The sequence below is a fragment of the Cygnus olor genome, chromosome 2 (genome assembly GCF_009769625.2).
Source record: "Cygnus olor isolate bCygOlo1 chromosome 2, bCygOlo1.pri.v2, whole genome shotgun sequence".
Lineage (NCBI taxonomy): Eukaryota > Metazoa > Chordata > Aves > Anseriformes > Anatidae > Cygnus > Cygnus olor.
Genome location: NC_049170.1, coordinates 59,169,719 through 59,194,475, shown reverse-complemented (window position 1 = coordinate 59,194,475; position 24,757 = coordinate 59,169,719). Strand labels below are relative to the sequence as shown.

At 42.5% G+C, this 24,757-nt stretch overlaps 1 protein-coding gene across 14 annotated transcripts in view; it reads left to right on the top strand.

Moving 5' to 3' along the window:
• The window catches only part of HECW1 (HECT, C2 and WW domain containing E3 ubiquitin protein ligase 1), a 266,693-nt gene that overhangs the window by 132,150 nt on the left and 109,786 nt on the right, over window positions 1-24,757 (top strand). For 10 of the 14 annotated variants that reach the window (XM_040548239.1, XM_040548244.1, XM_040548234.1 and 7 more), the window contains one exon: window positions 24,634-24,712. In XM_040548239.1, coding sequence (XP_040404173.1) covers window positions 24,634-24,712 — 79 coding nt within the window. The remainder of the gene's footprint in view (window positions 1-24,633; window positions 24,713-24,757) is intronic. The other 4 variants (XM_040548245.1, XM_040548243.1, XM_040548235.1 and 1 more) reach the window with 1 other exon arrangement.

Genomic DNA, 24,757 nt, shown 5'->3' with positions numbered 1-24,757 from the left:
CAAGCTCGAATATCTGGGAACCGAGGGCCATGCACTTTGACCAGTTCCTACATGGCGAAAGCTTAAATGTGAATTTAGGGCCTGGGGGTGATAGCAGTGAAGTGGAGCACCTGCAATCCTGGGAAAAAGGAACACCCTGACAGGCCTTTTTTTTTTTTTTTTTTTTCCTAAACTAGTGGCATCCATGAAGTGTGTTTGTGCACAGTAGTTTATACTTCTAAGTCACAGGCATTACTGTGGTGAGGGTGAGCTGAACAGTTTCCTCAATAGAAAATAACATTTCTGTGGCATCTGGAACATTCCTGTTCCATTTGTTACTCTTCTGTTATTCATAATGTCACCTTTAATTCATCTTCACACCGGATATTGTTGTAGAAAAGCAATACAAGTTAGAGCAATTAATTCTAGCAATAGGAAAGCCGCATCTTGCGAGTGGGAAAGTCTGAGTGTGAAAATGATTTAACCTGAGCGTGGCTCTTTCGCAGTAAAATAAAGCAGGCACAAGAACAGCATATTGAATGAAAGGGAAATCTTTTCCCCTAAGAGCTTATAGCCTAAAAAGATAAATTGGATACACCACAATTAAAAGACAGTAAGTGGAGAATCAATGTTTTAGCCTTAGGACAAATGTCTTCACTAAATTGGGAGTGTTCACTAGCGGTGTATTAGATACAAATAACCACAGTTGATCAAACCTCTGGAGCTTTCGTGCCACAGTTTCTGTCTCGTAGATCACGATGGCACTTGTCAAATATACTTAGCGTCCTGGGGAAAGCTTTGTAAATTGGGGCTAATTATTGGAAGAGACCTTCTCTGGGTTGTGTTTGTGTGGAAATGCTACCTCAGCTGGGTTTCCCACAGCAGGAATTACCGCTTGATAAGCTGCTGCCATTTGATGGTGACTGATCATTCCTGAGGACTTCCTGCTGTAAATATTTGCATTATGTGCTGTCACGTCAGAGCGTGGGCTGCTGAGGAGTGTTTGATAATGAAGCGTTCTGCCTCATTTCCATGTACGTGCTGCAAGCCAGGATTTTATAAGAGCTTGCACGTATGAGCAGCCGTCTCTCTCATTCTTTCCAGAGACTGGATTTAAAATCTCAGCCGTGTGTTCTTTTTTTACTTCTGTCTTTTTCTGTGATAGGTGAGTTTTAAAATTGTCTGTGTTTCTGGGTCATCACTATATTTAATAAATCTAACAGTCTATTTTAAAAATTTAAGAATAATTATAATTTAAGAAGCGGAAGATAAAGAGGTAGCAGCTTACAAGAAACTTGTGGCTACTGCAGTGATCAGCAGTTAAGGTTTTAAAAAAAAAAGCTTATAGAAAACACAAAATCAGGCTGCTGCAATTAATCACAGCAAAGAATGCAAGCCAGGTACATGTTTAACAAGTGTGAGTGGTGTACTTTGAAAGGCTCAGCATTTCTGGGAAGGGAAGCATCATTTCTCTGGAAGCTGTGGTTCTGCTTAGGTGACTAAGTATTTGTCAGGACTGAGCAAGAGCATCCCCTTTCCTTATCGTGAGATGTGAAGAAGCCAGAGCTCCCCCAACTTGCAGCTCCCTTGGAATACAAGATAAGGAGCAGCATTGTAATGTCACCTGTATTCAACCTGTTCCTGTATACGTCTCCTCCTATTTTGATTTCCTGCAAAGGAGATGGAGTCAGTCAGGTATGAAAAAGTCAAGGCAAAGCAACAGGGAAAATGACTGGAACTGGAAATACTCACTCGGACGGATGGAAGCATAGATTACAGAAGTGAAAAACAAAGTGCTCTCTGCCAAGGTAGTCCCTTTCCAACATACAAGAGGATCTAAGAGAATATATATGCTAAGAAACAATTGTAGGAGACTGTATTCTACTGATTAGCCTTTTGAGGTGAATGATTCTGAGACAAGTAGCTGCTCCATAAACTGTGGGAGGAAGGTGGTCTGCGTAGGCTTCTGATCTATTGGAAATATCTGCACATTTTTTGTTTTCTTCTGATACGATATTATTTTCACAGTACTTGCAATGCTGTCTACATCCCACCTACCTTATGTACTCGTACTCTGCCACTGTTGTAGGCTAACATGAAGTAATATAACACAAGGACACAAGTCTTTGGATTTAAAGAAACTATTAAATTTGACTGTGAAATTACTTCAGCATTTTAACACAAAGCTCTGTATATCATTGGTTTTCTGTAAGTATGCAATGAGCAGTTTCGTCACTTCTATACAAATGAGTTTTATTGTGTCTGGAGTTAAGTAGCTCTAATGGCTCACCGTAAGCTCAGTGGAGGTAAAAGAAGTGTAGTAGTACTTCTTAGAGGGGAATTGGCAATAATTTTAGTATGTGCATAAGAAATATTAGCACTTTCATGTTAGGCAACCCGAAGCGCGTGCATTTTCTGCTTGTCTTGAAGTGTTCTAGAGAGCTGGAGTTAAAAAAGAGGGCAAAGAAAGGATTAGGAGCAATACAGAAAGATTTTCATTAGTAGTCTATTGTTTTTAACACTTCATATTGTAGTATCACCTAAGCCCCAAACTATGATTGGGCTCTAGGGCACTGTGCACTGAATAGATATGCTAGCCATTACACGAGCATTTGGAGAGCAGATTTTCCAGGCAGAATTTGCCCCCACTACCTACAAGATACAAGGGAATTCTTTTTAGTGTGAAAACGACCCTCAGCACATTTGTTACAGCTTAAAAATGTCATGAATTCATTTCTTCACTTCCGTTTTCCTTCATTATAAAACCATGGTAGTGTTTTACGGCCTGATTTGGCAATATGCAGTAATGTTCAAACGTACTTACTCACATGAGCAGCCTTCTAATAGTTGCACAGTTGAGCCTTTAGTTCAGTGTAATTACATTTTTGGTTATGCTTTTCTATATCCTAATTAGCACTGATTCAAAGAATTTGAAGCTTAATGACATATCCAAATTATTTCTTATTGCCACCTCAGTAACACAGGCACTTTTTTCAGAATCCAGAGACATAAAGACCATTGTATTTACACTGCAATTACCCTGACATGGAGCGAGTGGTCCATTTGTATGAATTAGTGGAGTCAGAAAGCGTAACCTGGGTTTAATTGGTCTCTAACTGCAGCGTAACTATAGTCACTGTGTTATAAATAATAACCTTTTCCTTCCTTTTATTTCCTCTCCTCACAGTTTAAATTGGGATGGTTGGCAAGAGATTTTCTTTAGATATTAAGAAAAACTCATTTGCACTAAGGCCTCTTCTGAGTACTGTTCAATAACACTGGCTTTTATGGTCCTGATGCAGTAAAGGTGTGGAGCATGTGCTGAAACTCCATTGCTTTTACTGGAAAAGTTTAAGGATTTTCTTCCAAATTGGCAGAATCTTTCAAAACAGAGCAGAATTAGCAAGTAGAATCACTTCAAACTGCATTTTCATTATGACATTTCAGATATGTCAGTAGCTGAAGTGACAAGTGATAAGTGATGCAATTCTGCGTGCCTTGTGGCTTTTTTCCCCACTCTCTTGATACCGACTTTTTCAGCTCAATGTGCTTTGAACCACTATCACCGCCAGTTTATGTCATCAAAAAAGACTCCACTTACAAGATGTATGTGCTCAGATTTTGTTACCTAACGAGCACAAATTGAGCAGGGGAAATACAAACAATGATATTATTTGTGAGCATCAGCACTGATTTCCCGAGCACTAACCTGTAACTCACAACGTAAAAGTATATTCTTTTTTATTGTTCCATCTCTGCTTTTCAGCATGCAGCTGTCTGCATATTTAAAAGTCCATTAGTTTTGTGTTCTTCCTAAATTCCTGATCCCTCCGTATGAAAGATGAGGTAAAGTGTTTTGAAGGGATAGAGTTTCAAATATAAGCACCAAATACAAGTTTAGGTTTGGTGCCAGAAATCAGAACTGATTTGAAAGACACAAGAAATGGGCCCAAAACATCACTCAGTGCTTTTTCTGCACTAAATCACCTGCATATTGCAGATGCATCTCCAAGGACTGCGTTATCTAGGAGAGAACAGGGGAAAAAGCCATGTGTGTGGGGTGAGTATGATGCAGGGCAGTGGATCGACATGTCTCCCACACAGCACTTCTCTTGAATGCCCTGCTTGTCACCGAGGGCGCTCAGCACGGTGGCCCTGCAGCTTTGAAACGGGGGACTCCGAGCACTGTGACAAGCAGCGACTTTGCACGTGTTGCTGGTGTGTTGAAAGCCAGTGCCCTTCTGCAACCTGTGGTGAAGCCAGGTGATTTCTAAACAATGAAATAACTAGTCATATATATCAAATATTGAGAGGCCAGTCCTCTTCAATATCTTTATCGATGATCTGGATGAGGGGATTGAGTGCACCCTCAGTAAGTTTGCAGATGACACCAAGTTAGGTGCGTGTGTCGATCTGCTCGAGGGTAGGAAGGCTCTGCAGGAGGATCTGGATGGGCTGGACCGATGGGCTGAGGCCAACTGTATGAAGTTCAACAAGGCCAAGTGCCGGGTCCTGCACCTGGGGCGCAACAACCCCAAGCAGCGCTACAGGCTGGGAGATGAGTGGTTGGAAAGCTGCCTGGCAGAGAAAGACCTGGGAGTATTGGCTGACAGTTGGCTGAATGTGAGCCAGCAGTGTGCTCAGGTGGCCAAGAAGGCCAACAGCATCCTGGCTTGTATAAGAAGCAGTGTGGCCAGCAGGTCGAGGGAAGTGATTGTCCCCCTGTACTCAGCTCTGGTGAGGCCGCACCTCGAGTACTGTGTTCAGTTTTGGGCCCCTCGCTACAAGAAGGACATGGAGGTGCTCGAGAGAGTCCAGAGAAGGGCGACGAGGCTGGTGTGGGGTCTGGAGAACAAGTCTTACGAGGAGCGGCTGAGGGTGCTGGGATTGTTCAGCCTGGAGAAGAGGAGGCTCAGGGGCGACCTTATCGCACTCTACAGGTACCTTAAAGGAGGCTGTAGCGAGGTGGGGGTTGGTCTATTCTCCCACGTGCCTGGTGGCAGGACGAGGGGGAATGGGCTAAAGTTGTGCCAGGGGAGGTTTAGGTTGGATAGTTTAGGAGGAACTTCTTTACTGAAAGGGTTGTTAGGCATTGGAATGGGCTGCCCAGGGAAGTGGTTGAGTCACCATCCCTGGAGGTCTTTAAGAGACGTTTAGATGTAGAGCTCAGTGATATGGTTTAGTGGGGGACTTGTTAGTGTTAGGTCAGAGGTTGGACTGGGTGATCTTGGAGGTCTCTTCCAACCTAGATGATTCTGTGATTCTGTGATTTCCCGGGCAGGGTATCAGACTATACAGAGAGGACAGTTGGGGTACCTGCACTGTACAGCGCACTGATGTGTAACATGAGTGATTAGAAGTGGAAGCTGCAGAGGTGCTGACATTGTCCTCATCCTTTAGTCCTCTTTTACCAATGCAAGCATGGTTGAGCACCTGGTAACTTCAAAATCTATTTTATTTTGTACATCATGCACTGCCACAGGCTTAGCTACGATGGATTTAAACAGGGAAGAGATCACATAAGAGAGCTGGTATCTGTTAAGTTATTAAGCAAAATAATTCTTTCAGCATTCGTTTATTCAACTTTTTCTTATTGTGCTGCCATGAATGTGCAGTTATGCAGTCAGAAAAACAGAGTAGGGGCAGAACAAAAGGCAGGGCTAAGGCCACCATATCTCCTGTTAAAATGTTGTCACCTTCTTGCCCTCTCATGGACTCTAATTAAGCAGCAGCTGCTGAGCCATCCCTAGGTATCTCTCGCCAAAGCATACTCTTCATTTGCAGATCAGCTGCACCAATTTTGGGCTTCTCCCTGTTGCCCTTGTTTCTTTGCACAGGTTTCAAAGAAAACACTTGGGTCAACTTAACCTTACAGGGCATCTGATCCTGTATGAACTTCTTAATGTAGATTTAGAGTGGTTTAATTAGCAGACTTGCAGTGCAGCACAGAGTTGAAGTGAAGAAATTAAAAGCATGACAGATGGGGAACTGGAGTGATTTTATTTCAGCAGCACCAAGAAGATCATTACACAAGCCATTTATTTGTTAATGGGTTCAATACATGTCTGGTGTTTCCCAGCCACTTGCTTCCCGAATGTCTCTTGTTATGGTCACATAATAGCCGTACTAATCATCTGCACATCATATTACTCCCTTCTGTAGTTTAGTAAATTATGGAAAGATCAGTGACTATTCAGCACACTGCACTAGTGTAATCATCTCTGTGCTGGTATATAGTGCTAGTGATATCTCGTTCCATGACATCCGTGCTTTGCAAACACAGTGTAAAACTGTTGACTTTGGTACAGTTGCTTCTGTCTTACACCAGCGTAATAGGTTCTGCTTTGGCCTTTAAAATAGAGTTTGAAATGGGGAAAAAAAAAAGGAACAGGAATGCTGCATGGATGAATCTTCTCCAACATCCAGCTAGTCCAACAGCTGGGACCATGGAAGTTGCAAGGATCCTGCAGTACGTGGGCATGAAATCCTCTCGGTCAAATTGCATATGTCTGCAATACTGATGGATAAAGCACAGAGTGGAAAGGACCAGGGTTTGGTTTGCTGGCCTCCATTATGTCTCCAGGACCACTTGTCTACATCATGAGTTCACTGGCCATGATGTTTTCACCGACTGCCCATTCCAGGTGTGGATAGGCACAGTGGGCTAGCTGTTGTGAAAATGTGTGTCCAAAACATTGCAAATGGGGTGCTTTGCTTGATGACTGTAAGTCATAGGATCAGGGAAATAATTTGGGGCTCATAAATTGTGCGCTCTAGTATGTATCACAAGACACCACGTAAAGATGCAAGTCAAATCTTCACCAAAAAAGAAGTCCCATGCAATAAATCAGAAATGTAGACAGACCTAGTGAGCAGCTGCTTAGGTCATGGTTTAGCATCCTGTTTGACTTTCTGCTACCATATGTTATGTAGCCATCCATCACTTTTTTTTTTTTTTTTGGTCTTGTTAAATTCTTGGTTTTCTGTGTCCATGTAGTAATAAATTTTGCTCTCTAATTAGGCCATGCAAGAACAAAAAATATGCTTTTCTCAATTTTTAAGTTGCTATTGTTCAATTTCATTGCCTTTTCTGTTCCAGGATTAGTGGATGTGAAGATTAGACTTCCCTTCTCCGTATCAGTTAGCATGGCGTATAGTTTTACCATTTCTACTTTTTCTCATGATTTTCTAAGGTGCTTTAGAAGCATGTAAACACATCAGGGGATGCATGATACTGATCAGAGTCTCATTACACAGTTTTTATTACAAAATGAAATTCTTCTTGAATGCATAAGCAAATATTTCAGGAACTTTGATATCCTCTGGCACTCATGAGTTGAGGAAGTTCTTTGCATGTTTATTTAACAATATAAGAGAGGGAAATTTGCATGTGGATAGTAACCACGTGGTCACATGGTTTTGTGTAGAATTGCAACTGAGGTAGAAGACTTTTGATGTTTGGTGTTAATCAGCTAAGAAATCTGAAACAATGGGGTTGAAATGTACCAGTTGCTGTATGTGTTGGACTCCATGACCCAGAAATTAATTTCTAGCCTAGTGTTTCTGGGAGGGCATTGCATTTTCATCAAGATAAGGAGTCTGTGTTCTGGTGGTCATTAAAATCATACTGATACTTTTTCAAGAATAATTGAGTTAATGCATGAATTCTAATTGTTCAAATTCTAATTTGGGTAATTATGTTCCATCTTTAGTACATGCCATTTCAAATTAGTTCCGTTTGTGTTTTTTTCATGTCTTGCTGTGCTTTGTTCCTTTGTACTGCTGTTGGTCGTCATTATGTTTTATCACAGATGGGGCTGTCAGTATCTTCTCTCTCAGGTATATGTTAAGAATTAATGTTCTTTGAAGGGGTTAGAAATTCTAAAGTAAAAGTTGTTGTCATAGTCCTTAATCTGATGCTAATTCCTATTAGCTGATGAGACAAAGCAGACTACTTAAGTGCAAGTCTTAGCCATGCTGAAGAACACAGGTTCCTGACTGATGTGTCCGTCCAGGAAAATAAGTATACTGAGCCATAGTCATTTGGTTAGAATAAAGAAGAAATGACTCATGTTGAGGAAGAAATGCAAATATTAGCTGAGAGACAACTGTTTGTGTGGATAAGACTTCCAAAGAAGTTGAATAAGTTTTAAAGGGTGTACAGGGAAAAACATGAACTCAGTGCTTATTCAAAGCAATGAGTAAAATCCCAGATGACTCTCTAGAGCTTACAAAGAACAAGACAAAGAAGGCAGATGGAGCTGGGACAGTGAAGAAACTTGTTCTGTGAAACTCTTGTGATACCTCTGTGATGATATGAAAATGGGACGTCAGGAAAACTTGGGAAATTAGGCAGAATTAGCAGCTGGTGGGTTTCTTTTAAAATATCTGTGATGTTTGTAAGAGATTAATGATTTTATAAACGATGTTAAGATGTCAGAGGTTCACCTCATCTCTTGAAGATGGTGATTAGCGTACTTGTATCTGCTGCTGGGTCTCAGACATGCTGCCAAGTGAAAAAGGAAGAGATGCTTAAAAAGATGTTACTACGACTTTTAAGTCCATCGGTATAGATCATGGCAATCTGAAAGCCAGATCCACTGAAGCCATTAGAGATCTTCCTGCTGATTCAGGGGGTCTTTATCTCAAAGCCTAGATGAACTATTGCACAAATATATGCTAGATATGATTTGCTTGTCATTTACATTGTGTTCCTTTGTGTGGCTATTTTAAATTACTTATTTTGCTGTAAGGCACGACAATTCAGGCAGTTGCTTTGGAGTATAATTCAAACAATTTGGAAGAGTTAAGTAAAAATAGATTTATTATTATTATTATTATTATTTTCAGAAAAGAACAAGGAGATTCTCTCTGTCTGGAGAGTATTAATACACTGACCAACCTGCCCTCTGCTCTGTGTTACAATTGTAGGTGTAGCCTGTAGGTTTACAGATGTGAGAGGAATACTTAGGACACACAAATGATAAATAAACTGAATATATCAATGGTGAAATTGCCATGCAAAAGCAAAGTATAATTTTACAAGGTGTCAATGCGCGGTTGAGAAGACTGAGAAATTCTCGGGTAGGTGGTACAGATTATAAGGTCTCTGAACACTCACAAATGAAACAAAAGTTTTAGTGGAATCACATACAACTAGGGTAAATGGTGCTTCATTCCCTGTGACCAGCTGGAAAAGTGACGCAGGGAGAAGAAAACAGGCACGTTCTCTTCTCATGTACACACATCCATATTGTTCATGTCCACATACAAGCCAAGGTATGAACCTAGGTTGAGGTGTGCAACTGCTTGCCCAGCCACTCTCTCAACAGCTTTCAGGAACATCCCCCTAATGTGGCTCTTCTCAAGTACTGGGAGGATTTCTTTGCCTCAAAAAGGCAGCCAGCCAAACAGCTAGACGTACAGAGGGAAAGAGGTCATTAAACTTGCCAAAGCCAGATCTGAGGCCTGTGCTGACCCTCACTGAGTGCAGTCTTACAATGACGTTTCATCTCTGCTGGAGATGGCATTGACTTCAGTCCTGACAGGATTTTCAATAACCAAGTATTTGCCAGCAGCCAGCGTGAAGGAGAAGAATTATTTTTCTTGAAATCTCTTTCTTTTGTTTCCTCATCTTCTTTCCTAAGTCATGGGAAGAAGGGGGAATGGGAAGTAGATTTGAAAATAGAAGAACATTATTGAAATTTCAAAAAGCGTAATCCTTTATAAAAGTAACCAGTACTAAGAATATGTCCTGAAATAACCCATACCCTCAAATAACCTGTATAAAATCAGCAGGCCTGACTGCAGAGACAAATGTGAGGTGACCTTGCACGTGTTTATAACTTGTGGATTTGTAGGTCATTTTGAATGTTTGTGGCAGAATTCACAGGTTGTTTCAGTAGAAATTCTGCAAGCAGGTGACAAAGAAGAGCAGGGGGTGACAGAAAGCTAGAAAGTTTTTTCAGCAGTTAAAGTTGTATATATAAATTCAGTGCCTGCAGATATCTGCCCTTCAAATGTAGTGTGTATGTACGTGATTCTGTGTGTATGTTCATTTGTATATGGTGGAAGCCCAGTGGTGATTGTCAGTCTTTCCACCTAGCTGCTTTTTTGGCCTCTCTTACATTTTCTATTCTTGCTGTTCAGATACCTATTTCCTCCTTCTTCTGCTTATGGCTCAGCTTTTAGTTTCGTGTTCTATCTGAATCTTGAGTATATCTTGTGTGTCCTGCACTTAACTTCTCACAAACCTCAGGTGATGCAAAAATATATCTGTGATGTTATATTAACTGAGGAAAGTTAGTGATCAGACAGCTGAAAAAAGGAAGAAGCATTACAATTTTTATTCATCAAGAGGCAGACTTAAACTTTCCTGGTTATCTTTTAGGTTTATATTTCCTGGTTTCCAAGACTGCCCCCAGCAGATTAATCAGGTCCCGTTCACATAGTTGTGATGACAGAATACAGTTATATAATATTGCGTACTTTGCTAAATCATTTTTGCTGTAACTGTTGCTTGTATGAAAGATTAAGAGCAAAAGTAGCTCAAGTGGGGAAATCAGTGTAGGTCAGTGTGTTATATATCAGTATATATGAGGGCTGTCTTTTTTTAAATAGAACTTTGAATCCTTTGTCCATTTTTAATCCTTGTATCTCTTGAGAAACATCTTCCACTTATATTAAATATCAATCTGGTTTTCCTGGCTAGCTGAGTTCTCAGACTAGAGTATTTCCATATATATTGAAAGCATGCAGTCTCTCCCTTCTTGAAATCTCCAGTTAAAAAGTGGGGTTAAACTCTTAGTAAAGTCTGATGGAAAGCATCTAAATTGTTTCTGCACAGCTCACTTTCTAGCTGCAGGGATCTGTTTTTTATTTACACTGAGGCCCTTTGTACCCTTATGGCAATGCAATAGGGCTTTATGGTGAACGTAAGTCTAAACCACATTATTAGACTGTATGTTGATATTCTTAGCAAAGGACCACCGACATCGCTCATACTACCTAAGTGACCCCAGGAAATTGTTAAAGTTGAGTTCAAAAAATATATAACAGACTGTATTATTTCAGGTACCAACGCATTAATGACCTTGCGTCTAGCCAGCTGGGACTGTTCAGTGCCTGTGACTGCAGAGGTGAAGTACTTGAGGGTTTCTAATACCTGTTACCACAGAGCTGATTCAGCTATGCAGGAATACTCAAGGCTAATACCGGAAAAGTCTGGAGGTGCCACTAGCCATCAGGAAACCCTGGTTTTATTAGCAGCCTATTTATTTCTCTCATTGTTCCCCAAAGGGTATAACCTATCCTAGCCAGTAAGCAAGTTTGAAAGATGCTGCTCTCAGGTTTGAGTTCTAGCAATTCTGTGATGGTCGCTGTTGGCCTTTTTTGTTTGTTTTGGTTGGTGTTTTTTGAAATGTATCTGAAAAAGGGGGAGGAAATCTTTATGATATGTGGAAGATCTGGAATTTTAGAAATTAAGTGCTTTCTTTCTTCATAGCCTCTTCCACTACGCTTTCTTTTCCACTCTTCTATAGAGCCTTGCCTTTTCTCTTTTCCCCCTTTGTCACTTTTTCTTTCCTTTTCTCTTTCACTCCTTTCACATTTTTGCTGGCTGCTTCTGTTCTGAAGATCACCTTGATTAGGAGATCCAGGCTGCCTGAAAAGCGTGCTGTGCTCTGGCCCTGAGCAGCCTTCAGGACCACTTGGCTGCCTCTCAGACAGCTGGCTGATGGCAGCCACTGTGTGACCCTCGAGGAGGGGTGGACTAAGCTACCAGGCACAGCCAGGGATGTGAGATCGACTTTGCTGTGACGGTGAGCCAGGGCTGTGCCTGAGGCTCAGCTTGCAAGTCCACTGGTTTTGCAGCTGCCTCCCCACATGATGCGGCAGCGCCCCGGGAGTCTTTGTGCTTTTTGGAGCTGCTACCACTGAGAGGATGCTCAGGTTTTACAAGTTTATTATTCAATTGTGCTTTTGAGAGCAAGGAGCAGAGTGGAGGAGCTGCCAAGTGTTTGTCTTCTGATGTCCTCACTTTCTACTGTGAGTGATGCATCATTGACAGGGTGGGCAGCACAGACTGCTTCAGTGCCATGCAGCTCAGGGATATGTAATGCTGCTGCAGGAGGAGAACATGAAATATGAATGCGACAAAGTCAGTGGCTCTTACCACTTGCAGAAGGGGCAGCTCTGGCTTCCAGATTCAGCAGTCATCCTTTGTGCTTTGCTCCAGACTGTAGCACGGACTGCCCCCAGATGGGAGGCAAAGAGCCATGTCTTTTGTTCACCTCCTTTCACCTGGTTTGGGGGGCATGGCCCAAGGAGGTGACCTGGCTCAGACCTACTTCCATGTAGCCCAAAGATTTGGACACTGGCCAAGAAAGTTTTGCTCTGCAGGAGAGAGGAGAAGAGCACAGTGAGAGCTGCTGTAAGGGCCCATGGGGCCCGATGGCAGAGCCCCAGCCTCTGCTCACTATAGCTTGAAGCCACAGCAGCCAAGCTCTGTGCTCCTCTCTGTCTCCATTGCTGCACATACAGCTGCAGGCAAGCAAGCATCAGGGCTGCCTCCATAGGGCAAAAGGAAAGAGGGCAGGAACATGCCTGGTGGGGATGAGAGGGGAGATATTTCACACAGAAGATACCTGCTCTCATCTCAGCGTGGTCGGCCAGGGGAGGGATCTAGGTGGGCGGCAGGGATTTTGTGTGGAGATGGGAGCCACATCTCGTGCATTATGAGTCCCGTTCCTCCCCGCTAGATGAGGACCATGTGGGTGGTGTGTGTAGCATGAGGTATTGTTGTGGTTTAACCCAGCAGGCAGCTCAGCACCACGCAGCCGTTCGCTCACTCCCCTCCACCCCCAGTGGAACTGGGGAGAGAATTGAAAAGAAAAAATGCAAGAATATGTGGGTTGAGATAAGGACAGTTTAATAAGAAAGAAAAAAGGTAGGATAGAGGAGAGGAGAGCAGAGGAGAGGAAAAAGGAAAGAATAAACAAAGCAAGTGATGCACAACGCAATTGCTCACCACCTGCTGACCGATGCCCAGCCAGGCCCTGAGCAGCAGCCCCCCGGCCAAATCCCTCCCATTTTTATTGCTCAGCATGACTCCACAAGGTATGGGACATCCCTTTGGTCATTTTAGGTCAGCTGTCCTGGGTCTGTCCCCTCCCAGCTCCTGCTGCACCCCCAGCCTTCTTGCTGGCAGGGCAGCATGAGAAGCTGAACAGTCCTTGGTTTAGTGTAAGCACTGCTCTGCAACAACTAAAACAGCATGTTACCGACATTATTTCCATCCCAAATCCAAAACCATACCATACCACGGAACCATACCTCCTACCAGGAAGAAAATTAACTCTATCCCAGGCAAAACCAGGACAGGTACAAACCTCTGCATTGCCTTGATCTGTTACACGAGAGCAATTTCCCATGACTGATAGAAGTGTTTGAGACAGATTCTGCGCTGATCTCCATCAAAACTGACACACACACCAAAACCCACCTCTCTTGCTGTTAAGGTGTGATTTATTTATTAACATCTACAAGAATTCTATCATTATACAGACTAATGATAATATTATACACACTAATGTTATACACGCTAATGACTTCTCTGCAGTGACAGCACTCCTGCATTTAGCTGACATCCTTTCCCCCCTCCTGTCATATTTAATGACTTCAGATTCAGAAGTCTTTTGCATCCAGCATGCAGCAGGCCAAATCCTTTGTGAAGCCGTGATACCCAAATTGCTGTAGTGAGCTCAGCTGTTATCAGAGACTGGATTTTGTAAACGTTGCTTCCCCTAAAAATCTTTGGCATACCTTAAGTTTGCCATAAAACCCTACCACAGTCATTTTCAGGATGAGCTTGGCCCCTCTTTTCTTTATCTTTCAGATTAGTTGTTGACATTACATATGAGGAGTGGCAGAGATAGAGGTGGATTTGTGCAGTCCTAAGAGGAGAAGCCTTAAGCGGAATATTAGTGATGCCCTTAACTACGCAGTGGGAGGGTGTAGGGCAGAAGGAGGCTCGCTCTTCTCACAGAGCATGGTGAAATCACAGCGGGCAGCAGACACAAGTTGCTACAGGGGAAATTCAGATTAGACTTCAGGAACTTTTGGGGTTTTGTCCAGGGATCTTGTCATTTCTCTTTCCTTGGAGATACTCAGAACTCAACAGGACAGGGCCCCGAGTAACCTACTCAGAATTGGTCCTGCTTTCACTGAAGGGTTGGACCAGGTGACTTCCTTCAGGAGATCCCTTCCAACACCAGTCATTCTCTGACAGTTCGATTACAATCAGTATTTCCACAAGCACTCTTCATTGGATAAAACTGTTAGCTTTTTAAAACCCGCTGCTGTAGATAGCCACAAACTAAGGAAAACAAAGCAGTGGGTGCTCAGCTGCAGCAGCCAAATAGGAAAACAAAGGCAATTAAAATAAAAATTTAAAAAAAATAGACCGTGGGTTTACTGAGATAGGATAAGCAGTTTCTGCTGGTTCTGATGTATCTCCCAAAAGATACACAGAAGAAACACTGAGCATGAATGTGGCTGCATTAACTACCAGACTGTAGATACTGTCTCTTAGGACTTTATTTTTTCTTCTCAGCTTTACAGTTTCTGTGCTAGCATGACTAGAAAAATGCCCTGTGGAGTGCAAATGTTTTATTAGTAACTCAGCAAGATTAAGGGACATTTGAAGAAGCAGAGATATTTCCCTATTTATTAAAGCAGACTATAAATCTCTGCAGTCACTTCAGTTCTGCCAAAAGTAGGATCCAAGGTTGAAAGTGAAGGGTCTGTAACTCACTTCTCAAAATAACGCTATTTGTAGGGAATTGATATTCGGGGCATTCGTTTAGAAGAACGGGCATTGTTTACTGCCTTGCTGCCTCTTTTATGGCGCGAAGGGTCATTGACCAGATTCCCTCATCCAGACCCTCTGACAGCAAGATGAATGCTTCGAGCCCTTTCTCAAATACAGCTTAGCTGAGTGATCCGGTTGTCCCACGCGTGTCAGCATTATTCATCTATGTACTTGTCCCAGCCAAGCTGCATTAGAAGAGCGAGGAGTTTCTAAAGCCTCTAATAACTGCTGTCTAACACAGTTCACTGCCTTCCGAAGACATCATCGACATGTTGCATTTTAGGGTATTTCTACCATATTCGCCCTACATTTTGATCCCCCTCCTTGTTCTGTAGTTCAAAGAGAAAAGGCATTAGTGGCAATTTTTTAGTCCTCAATGCAAACAGGACATGTTCTTGAGAAGATTGAATTTAGAGTCTACAGGGGCAAATTTTGTGCAGAACTGCAGGATCCGAACAGTGCCCCCTGAGCCTGTCTTACCTATCAATGATGCTGCTGCCAATTATTTCCGTGGTGTAGGGGTTTGCTTAGCTGCTCCCGAGAGGCTGTTATTTACACACAGCTCTTTGCTGTGAGAGTGCTTAAGCACACTAATACTCTGTGTACAGACCTGTCAGGTTTACAGGCATGATCCTGTCCTGCATTAGGCAGCTGCTTGATGTTAATCTGATCTTAAACCTAGATTTCCTTCGTGGGTTTTTTTGTTTGTTTGTTTTTGTGGATAATGGTAGCTCTTGGGAGCACAGAGTTGGTTAGCAACTGCAGAGAGCCTTCTCAGTTGACTGCACCAGAGGCGAGGGCAGTGGGAAAGAAGAGCCTTTTGTGTCTGTAAAAGTTTGGTTTGCACATTGGGGTGTAAACTACTGCCATCCTTTGGACTGCTTTCAACTTGCTGAGGGACATGTTAGTGCTTAAAGGCCCACTAATGTCAAATAGCATGCAGCATCAGAGCTGCAATGAGTCCTTGGTGAGGTATCCTGCAGAAAGCAGTCCTCCTAAGAAGTTTGCTACATGTCAAGAAAAATGACTGTCTCTTAGATGTAACCCAGCATTCAACTCATAAAGCACAAATTAAACACTAACACAAATGCAGGCACAACTGTTATATTTAAGTATCTGAAAATCTAGGAATTTATTTAAATGAAGTTTCCAAAGAACATAGGAGGATCAAGATCTCTAATCAAAGCTTTTCCTCTGCTGCCAAAAGATAGCTGAAGTTTATTAGGCAGAACTGTTGAAACAATGAAAAAGCTGAATCTAATAAAATTTTGAAAGAAAAAGATGTTGGACTCTGGGGGAGATACTGATTTGTTGCCTCAGTCCTTGCTTTTGTTTTAATCGAAAGTGGTTACTCATAACATCCCTCTTCTATCTTGTCGTTATTCTAAACCAGCGTTCTACCCACATAGGGTAGGCTGGGAAACAGCAAATACCTTCATGCCAGCATGGAGACCTGGTATACTTAGTGCATGCTGTCACTGAATGTTCACTTGTCATAAACCTATTGGTAGTTGCCTTCTAGAGGACTTTACTGATAGTACTGAACAGCACTTTTGTTGTATAATATTAGTTTGGCTTCCAGGGTTCACGATCTAGAATCTGCTGAAAGAGTTCATTACACTTTCAATGGAAAAAAAAAAAATGCTAATTTCTGTAAGGACTTCTAGGAGAGAAGCTTTTAGGAGTGAAAAACTTCTGTCTCCTGGAGAAAAAAATATCGAAATAAGCACTGCTGCAAGAGGAGGCAAAAGGAGCCTTCTGCATTCAGAAGGCAACTGTGACATGCCCATAAAGGCAAATTTTCCCCTTAATCAGGGAACTGCAGTGAGAAAGCACTGTATTACAGGGCTAGTACAGCACTGACCACAACAGAGGGGGAATAATGTGGCACGTGTGTGGTCACAGTCCTTCGGGGATGCAAGTCAGCTGCAGAGAACCCAGCAGGGAGTTAGGCTCTGCTAATCGAGAAACTGGCTGCATGCGATTTGCAGTCACCTGATAGGAAAATACTGCAGTGCCAGCACAGTGGCTTAACGAGCTAACAGGATAAGTGGAATGTATTGCATTCAAGAGCTGCATAATTCTGTTAACAGAGTGAGGGTTGTAGCTGAAGTACTGCCACTAATTAGGGCTGGATTTTCAAAGTGTAGCCTGGGATTATAGCCATAATTCTGTCAGAGACAGCCATGGAGCTTGGATCTCCATTTGAACCTTTCGCAGCCCACCCCATACATCCCAGCCTACCCTGTGTTCCCAAGAGGTGGTAGAAGTCAGGTCATAGAGGGAAAAGAAGCACTTCTACAGTCTGTGGTTATTTAGTCAAGTTTTCTTCCCCAGCTATGCCTTTTTAAAGTCAGCACTAGGAGGAAATGGGAGTATTCACCCAGATCAACTGAGAACTATTCCCTCTCTGAAGCGGATGGCACAATGTGAAGCATGAACTTGGGACGATGCCTTATATTCTTTTACTGTGGAAAGACACTTCACACTTAGGAAATTGTCCTAGTATTAAGAGTTCAGTGAAATCAAGGGGGCAACAATAACAGTCAACAGAGCTAGTTTAGGGGATAATAATTTTTTGAAAAACTCTTCTTGACACCTGTGCCATGTACACGCTGCTTTGTTAAAACAATAGCTTAAAGCTGATTTAAACTGACATCAGCAAAGCAGTGCAGAGTGGAGGCTGGTACTCTGCTCCTGCCTCAGTCTGGGGAATTTTGGACCCATCTTATGTCTCAGATGAACTGAAAAATGCAAACAGATGGAAGGAGGCAGAGCGAAGCATCACCTTCTTTTCCTTCTGACCATTCAATTCAGGCCAATAACTTTGCTTATTTTATTTTAAATCTGCAGGCAAATTTGGTGTTCTTGAGAAGCAGAGAACAGGGAACTGGAGCTTGAAGCAAGCGCAGGGCAGGCAGTTACTGACCAGTCTTGTCTTTTCCCCCAGCTCTGCAACGCCATGTCTTTAGCTCTGACACATCTAGCACTATTTTTTTTTTCCTTTTGCTGATACACAGTTTGGGACCGAGTTTAGGCTATTTTTCATTTGTTATTTGAATCAAGCACAGGTCACCAGTTTTGTTTTTTTTTTGCAAGGCACTCATCTGCTGATTTTCATCCTGTTTGTATACACCAGTCCTGAGAATATACTTAACTGATTTGCTTTTGTAGTTTCTAGGTTTCTTTCATTGTACGTTTCCATCTTCCATGCGGGTTGAGTAGTGCTGCTGGGAAGCGTGAGCCCCTCTGAATACTTTGATGTGTTCTTAGAAGTGTTTTTTTAAAGAGAAACTCTTGCTAATAGGTAGTATGGTCCAGGGTTGAGCTATGAAAATTTGCAGTACCTGAGCATTTAGTCTACATTAGTGTCACTGCAGTTTCCTCTGTTTTAAATGTAAGAAATACTGGCCTATGTGAGATAATATCAGTTATGGCCATTAAATGTTACCACTGTTTTGAAGCAGAAGCTGCTGCTACCCAAGTGTTTTGGATCTCAGTGAAGAGTACGATTTCTTAAATCAGATGTTTCTTCTGTTTATGGGAAAAGAAAATTTGCTTGGCTTTGTTGAATTCCCTTGTCTGTGCGGTCACAGGGGTCAAAAATGCCCTTCCAGAGCATAAGGTGTGTTACTAAATGATAAGACTAAGACAGCTGTTTTTCTGTGCTGTGTGTTGGAAAAGAAATTTGTGCTTGTATTTGCTACCTGTGTATGTCTAGATGTGGTAAAAGCATGTAATAAAATCATATTCTGTTCCATATCAGCAAGATCTTTATCATAATTAAATTGGGCTGCACAACATACAAACATGCTAGAAGTAACTTAGAAAGTGGTGCAGAGCACACTTTACCATGTTGCACTATTACAGGTCATTCCGCTGCTGGAAAGCAAATTTTCTACTGCAGCAGCAGGCAAGCTTGTTTACAGCTTCTTCTAGACCGGCATTCACATTGCACACTTTCCAAAAGTATTTGCCTAGATGTAACAGGAAGGCTGAACAGAAGTACCTGAGGTGTACCCTGGAGCCACTTTACTTTCAGGAGCAAGACTGTTGCCCTTGGTACTCCTCCATATATCCAGACAGACCGGTGAAGAGCAAAGTATTTTAGGATATATTTTTAATTAGCTGTCAGAGTCCTTGTTTCTGAGCTTCTGGTTAGACAAAGTTTTAGTGATGCACTTGGAATTTTGCCTCAGTAAGAACTGATGGACTGTCATACTGTGGGATTTCTCAAGTTTGTTTTTTTGTTGTTGTGGTGGTGTTTTTTTCATAACATGTACTATAGCTAAACAGAGGGGGAGTCTCAAGGGCTCCATTTGCCAGTGTGAATCCTGCCTCCTTTCTCATTCAGGGTCACATAAATTCCCTCCAGCATTTGCAGGAACTACTCACAAGGAAAAACGATGCCAGGAAAACACTGTATTATTTTTAGTTTTCAGTCATCTCCTTCTTTTTTCTCTCTACCAAGAAAATGAAAAGCATTTCCAAATGTGGTCCTTTCCCTGGATTCAGCATGTCCTGAGAGGCTTTGATCTGGCCTCAAATACCTCCCCACACCTTGCAGAGAGCTTTGTCTGCTTTGGTGGTTTCCTTTTGCCTGTGCTTCAGTGGTTGGGAAACCGTGCTAGACCAGAAGTTTTTTTCATGGTGTGTTTACTGGAGAATATTGTAAAGAAAGTACTGATGCTTCTTTAATTGCTCGAGTGCACGCACTCCTGCCCATGGAAATGACAACCATTCTGATCACAAGCAAAGCACAAGGAAGAAGGTTTGAATCTGGTCAGGAAACCCACACTCTTCTGAGAGATTCAGGTAGGCTTCAAGTTGCAGCTCAGGTCCCATCTTTTCATGACTACATATTGTAGAAGCATGTAATAAAAGCATATTAATCCTGTTCTGCATCAGGACTTTAAAAATAATTAGGTTTTGCTGCACAATGTGCAAACATTACATTATAAACAAACAAACAAAAATATTAAAGTAATTCAGACTGAGCTCTTCAAGGGCATAAAAGAGCACCATAGTTATAAGTGGAAAATGACATTTGTTCCTTTCATGCCAAGGTCTTCAGTCTGTAAGCTGTCAAGTGATGAGATGAATGTTGTTCTGTCAGCTAACTGTGTTTTCAGTGGCAGTTGAGAAGATTTTTTTTTTACTTCCTGATGACTAAATTCAAAGTTTACTTACAGTGACAACACTCCTAGTGTAATTATATTGGAGCTACTAAAATTAGTCTGGGTTTCTTTCATGATAAATGGCAAGAAAGAGGAATATGACCCATGCACTTTTTCATCCCAGGCATCAACACTTTATAAATCCCAGTCTGTGCGGTTGCCGGTGATTGTTAGTGAGCACACACCCAGCTTTACCCTATCCTGTGCATAGTTCACTTAGCCTTTTCTCACTACCAAGGAGAATCTGATACTACGTCAGAAAATAGTGAGTCCAAACAGAAGCCAACAGCTTTTTTTCTTTTCAAAATATTGGACTTAAATTAGAAGACTTTTCTCATTGTTTCCACTTTGCTGAGATTTCGGCTTGGTCCTGGAAACTTACCTTCAGCTAGACGGCGGGACAAACGTAATGACCTTGTGTGTCAAAAAGCTGAGGGAGAGCTCCTTCATGCTCACCTTTCCTTACACAGCAAGCTAAATCATGCCGTGCTGTTGATACAACTTTTCTTCCGCCCCCACTGGTTGTCTTAACTCCCTATGTCAATATTGAAGTAAAACCACTTTCCCAGCCATTGTAATATCCTTCCCTGGGTATGTCCTTGCATAATCATTTCTTTTTGAGAGAGGATTTGCATCTGCTCTTGAGCGTGCTTGGGCACATACCCAGCTCCTGCGACCACCCTCTCAGGTGAGAAAGTGCAGCATACATGTTGTGAGAGTGGCGGAGGCCTCGGAGCCAAGCCATTTAGCTGGGCCACTGGAGAAAAGAGACACCAATTTGGGATAGTAGAGCTTTACAAAACAGGGGTTGGGAGGATTTAGGAAGTGTTACAGCTAGGATCTTGGTTTGAAGCCTTGTTTGTACACTGAAGTCTTTAATGTTGCGTCCGTTCATTTGCATTGTGCCTTGATCCCATGCAGCCTTAGTGCTGTGTGTTCCCTTTGTTGGCTAAGCTTCAAAGAAATGTTGTAACATTTTTAAAATCCCTAAGGTTAAGTGCTAGGCATTATCAAAATGACCATAGCAGTGCATCTCAGAGAGCTACACTGAGATAATCTACAGAGTTCATAATTCAGTTATAGGCTGCAGCGCTGGTATTTCGCCTTGCTTTCGTATTGCCACTTCAGGATGCAGGATGCAGCCAGAAGGAAAAGGCCATTTTTAAGGGCTGCAGGGGCTGCATAATGTTTTCTGCAACTTAAAAAGTTAGTGAGCTGGCTAAAATGAAGCCTAGAGGCAAAGACCCCCACCAAAGACCTGCAAAGACACAATAGGGTAGGGTGTATGGGGTGTGTGTAGCCAGGTTTTGGTACCAGGGCCTGCTGGGCTGCTCTGTGAGGCGAGGCCAGGGCTGCCCCATGCTGGCTCCAGCGGCCCCACCACATGGCCCGGCTGAGCCCCTTGGCCATGGGTGGGCTCCTCAGGGAGACTCAGGGAGAGCAGAGCTCAGCAAGGGCCAAACGCTGCCCGGCAGTGAGGAAAGGAGTGCGAGAAGCAGCCCTGCGAGCAGCCAGGGCAGGAGGTGCTCCAGGCACCCAGCAGAGCTTGACCTGACAGCCCCTGGAGAGCCCAGGCTGGAGCAGGGGAGAGGTGTGAGGAGGAAGGGGCGGCACAGAAGAGCTGCTGGGGGTGGCCGCAGCCCCCTCTCCCCAGCCCCCTGCACGGCTCGGGGAACTTGGGGGAGGTAGGAGTCCAGTGGGGTGAGCCTGGCAAGCATGGGGGGTGGGGTGAAGGTGTTCTGGTTTTTTGTTTCTCTCCATCCAGCTCTATTCATTTGGGAATAAATTAAATTAATTTTCCTCAAGGTGAGTCTTTCTTGCCTATAATGGTAATCAGTAAATGATCTGTTTGTCTTGATCTTGGTTTATGGGCTTATCTGACTTATCTTCTCCCCCTGCACTGTTCAGGAGGGGGGAGCAAGAGAGTGGGCATCTGGCAGGTGGCCCAGGTCAACCCACTACATAGGGGAAGAGTTGTTTACAGTGGTGGGTTTTTAAAATGTTTGTGCTATCTGACTTGGTTCTTTTTCTTCATAATTAAAAGCTTAAGCTTTTCTTTTTCAATACTGTAGCAAAACTTGACCTTTTTTTGATTTTTTTTTATTTGAGACCTTTTGGTCTTCATTGGGGGAATCGCTATAGGGGAAGCTCTAGGCAGATCCTCCTCAAACCTCCGACTGAATTGGGATCAGGAAAACCAGGATTAAGAGAATTGTGTCAACATTTCAAATCATCAAATCATGAGAACTGTTTTCCATTGAAAGCCAGGGGGAACATTTATTGTCAGTTAGGTAATTTAAAAACATTACTCTCATACACAGAAATGCCGTGTCTATAGAGTAAAAAAGCAGGAGCACTTCCAGGTCCCAGGTACATATGTGTGCCCCAACCTGATGCCAGCACATTGTTGGGCCCCAGCACGCAGCTTGGATATGCCCCATTCATCAGTCCTATTCCAACCTCCTTGTGCCTTGATTTCCATGAGAAAACATGAGGCAAGTGGAAATTGAGGGAGCACTACTGAAGGCCCCATGAGGGGTGAGCACTTAGACGTACAGTGTGAGGAGCACCTGATTCACAAAATAGATGGATCCTGTAGAAGCAGATCTAATTTGTTCTTTTCCCTCAGTACAGCTTGTTTCACTTATAGGGCTGGTTGCATTACTGTCCTTGTGTAATGCCACGCTTTGACACTGCAGCTTTGGCCATGCTGGGGATGCTTTTGTCCATGCATTACTTTTGTCCATACATTACTAAAGCATTACTGTCCTGATTCAATTTCCCTAATGTAGTTATGGCCCAAAACAAGACCCTTCATAGCAACATATTTTTAAGTTTTGAATACACTGGTATTTGCAGGACACCATCAGTTCCATCCCTGTCTGTTCAAAACATAGATCATTAAACTGTCCATACTGATTTGTGGCAGATTTAAGAATCCTGGGGAAATGTTTAAGGGCTGGAAAAAAGTGCACATTTTGCAAATATGCACGTATCTAGGGCAGTTGGCCCAGGCACTGTCCCAGACAAAATCATGAGAAGACCATAAGTAGTAAGCCTGAAAGGAAAATGTATAATAAATGCCAGTCAATGAAGTAGTTTGAAAAACACATCTTGACAAAGAAATGTCATTGTTTCTGCCATTGTTTCACAACTTCAGCTGATAAAGGTTACTGAGTTCTTGTCACAAAATTCTCAGTGTCACGTATAATACTGATATAAATCTGTACCTTTCCTATCAGCGGTGGCTTTAATAAATAGACTGAAACCTGCATACCTGAGAAGTCCAAAGCTGTAATTACAGCTAGTTAGCTGTGATCCAGCTGGAGTGTTTCTACTTAAATTCACTTGTAGTGTCACTCTATTCAGTACTCCTTATCCCATTTAAATAGTCTACCAGAAACAAACTGATTATGACGAAAGGTCAAGTACACCAGAGCCCATTTTTCAATGGTGTCTAGATTCACCCCTTATATTTACAATTCATGTGTCACTAGTGTGTTCACCTGCCAGCTGTGCTTGTTGCTTAATCCCTGCTAGGGGGCTGCAATGCCCCCTTGCTCTGGTTTGAACTCTGTGGGGACAAAGAAGAGCTTGTTTTCTAAGTTAAGCTTGAATACACAATATTTAATATACTGAGCAATGAGTCACAGTTGAGTGGGACTTCAGTTACTGTCTCCTGGCAGAAATTGGAACTTAACTGCATAAATGCTCTTTTTCTTTTTTGCCTGAAAGCCAAACAACAAGACTGGTGAGGAGCTGTGACTTCCTAGGAGCAGAGCAGCACTTGGTTTGGCTCCAGAGTCAGTGGGAGGTAGTCATAGTAGCACCATCGCCCTGCTGAACTTGGAGCCTGTCTCACGGTAGCATCTCTTCTGCTCTGTTCAGGGAAACAGCAGTGGAAACTGCTGTCCCCCAGCTGATGCAGGTTCTTATTTATGCCCCAGATACTGGCATGAGGGGTTTTTGCTTCCCAGTTCTGATCACAACCAGAAGGCAACCTGGATCCTAACTTGCCCAACAGCAGCCCACCAATAAACTTGCTGAGCTAAAGCTTGACATTAAAACTCAAGCTGTGGACATGATCCTTGTCAAAAGACAAGGTACAGACAAGTGAGTACAGAAGGTCACCTGTTGATGTACTTATTTTTTTTCAGATTCACCCTCAATACTTACTAGTATCATAATTCACAGTTGTTTGCACAGGATAGCAGTAAACTCTCAGAGAAATTTGCAATAAACTTTCTGGAAGAAGATTATCCACTCTTTTAATATGTTATAAAGACAGACATTAGTAGAGATGAGAGCCATATCCCCATCCTTATGCATTACTTTTATCTCATTTAATAAATAGTCCCTTTCTGCGTGAGGAACCGCTATATTAAAATTACAGTAATATTTCTGTATCATTCTGTTTTAATAAAATGCATCCAGGAAGGTCTGAGTTAGGCCACTAGTGGGTAAATCATTACCTGAATGAAAACATTGTTTTGATTAATGGTTGTCTATTTGACTCTTGGTTATGTTGTAAAAAGGACAGTTACTCAGCAGTTTGTCTGTTCAAGAGATACAGGAGACTCCTCCTTCTCACCTTTATTCTTCTTCCAGCAGATTTTTAAAACCATCACCAATGAAGATTCAATCCAGGGACAGGGAAGTCGGAGACTGATAAGTTTTTCATTGTCAGGTAAGTTACCATTTGTGTTAAAGTTTTAAGCCCAGAGAGTGGGAG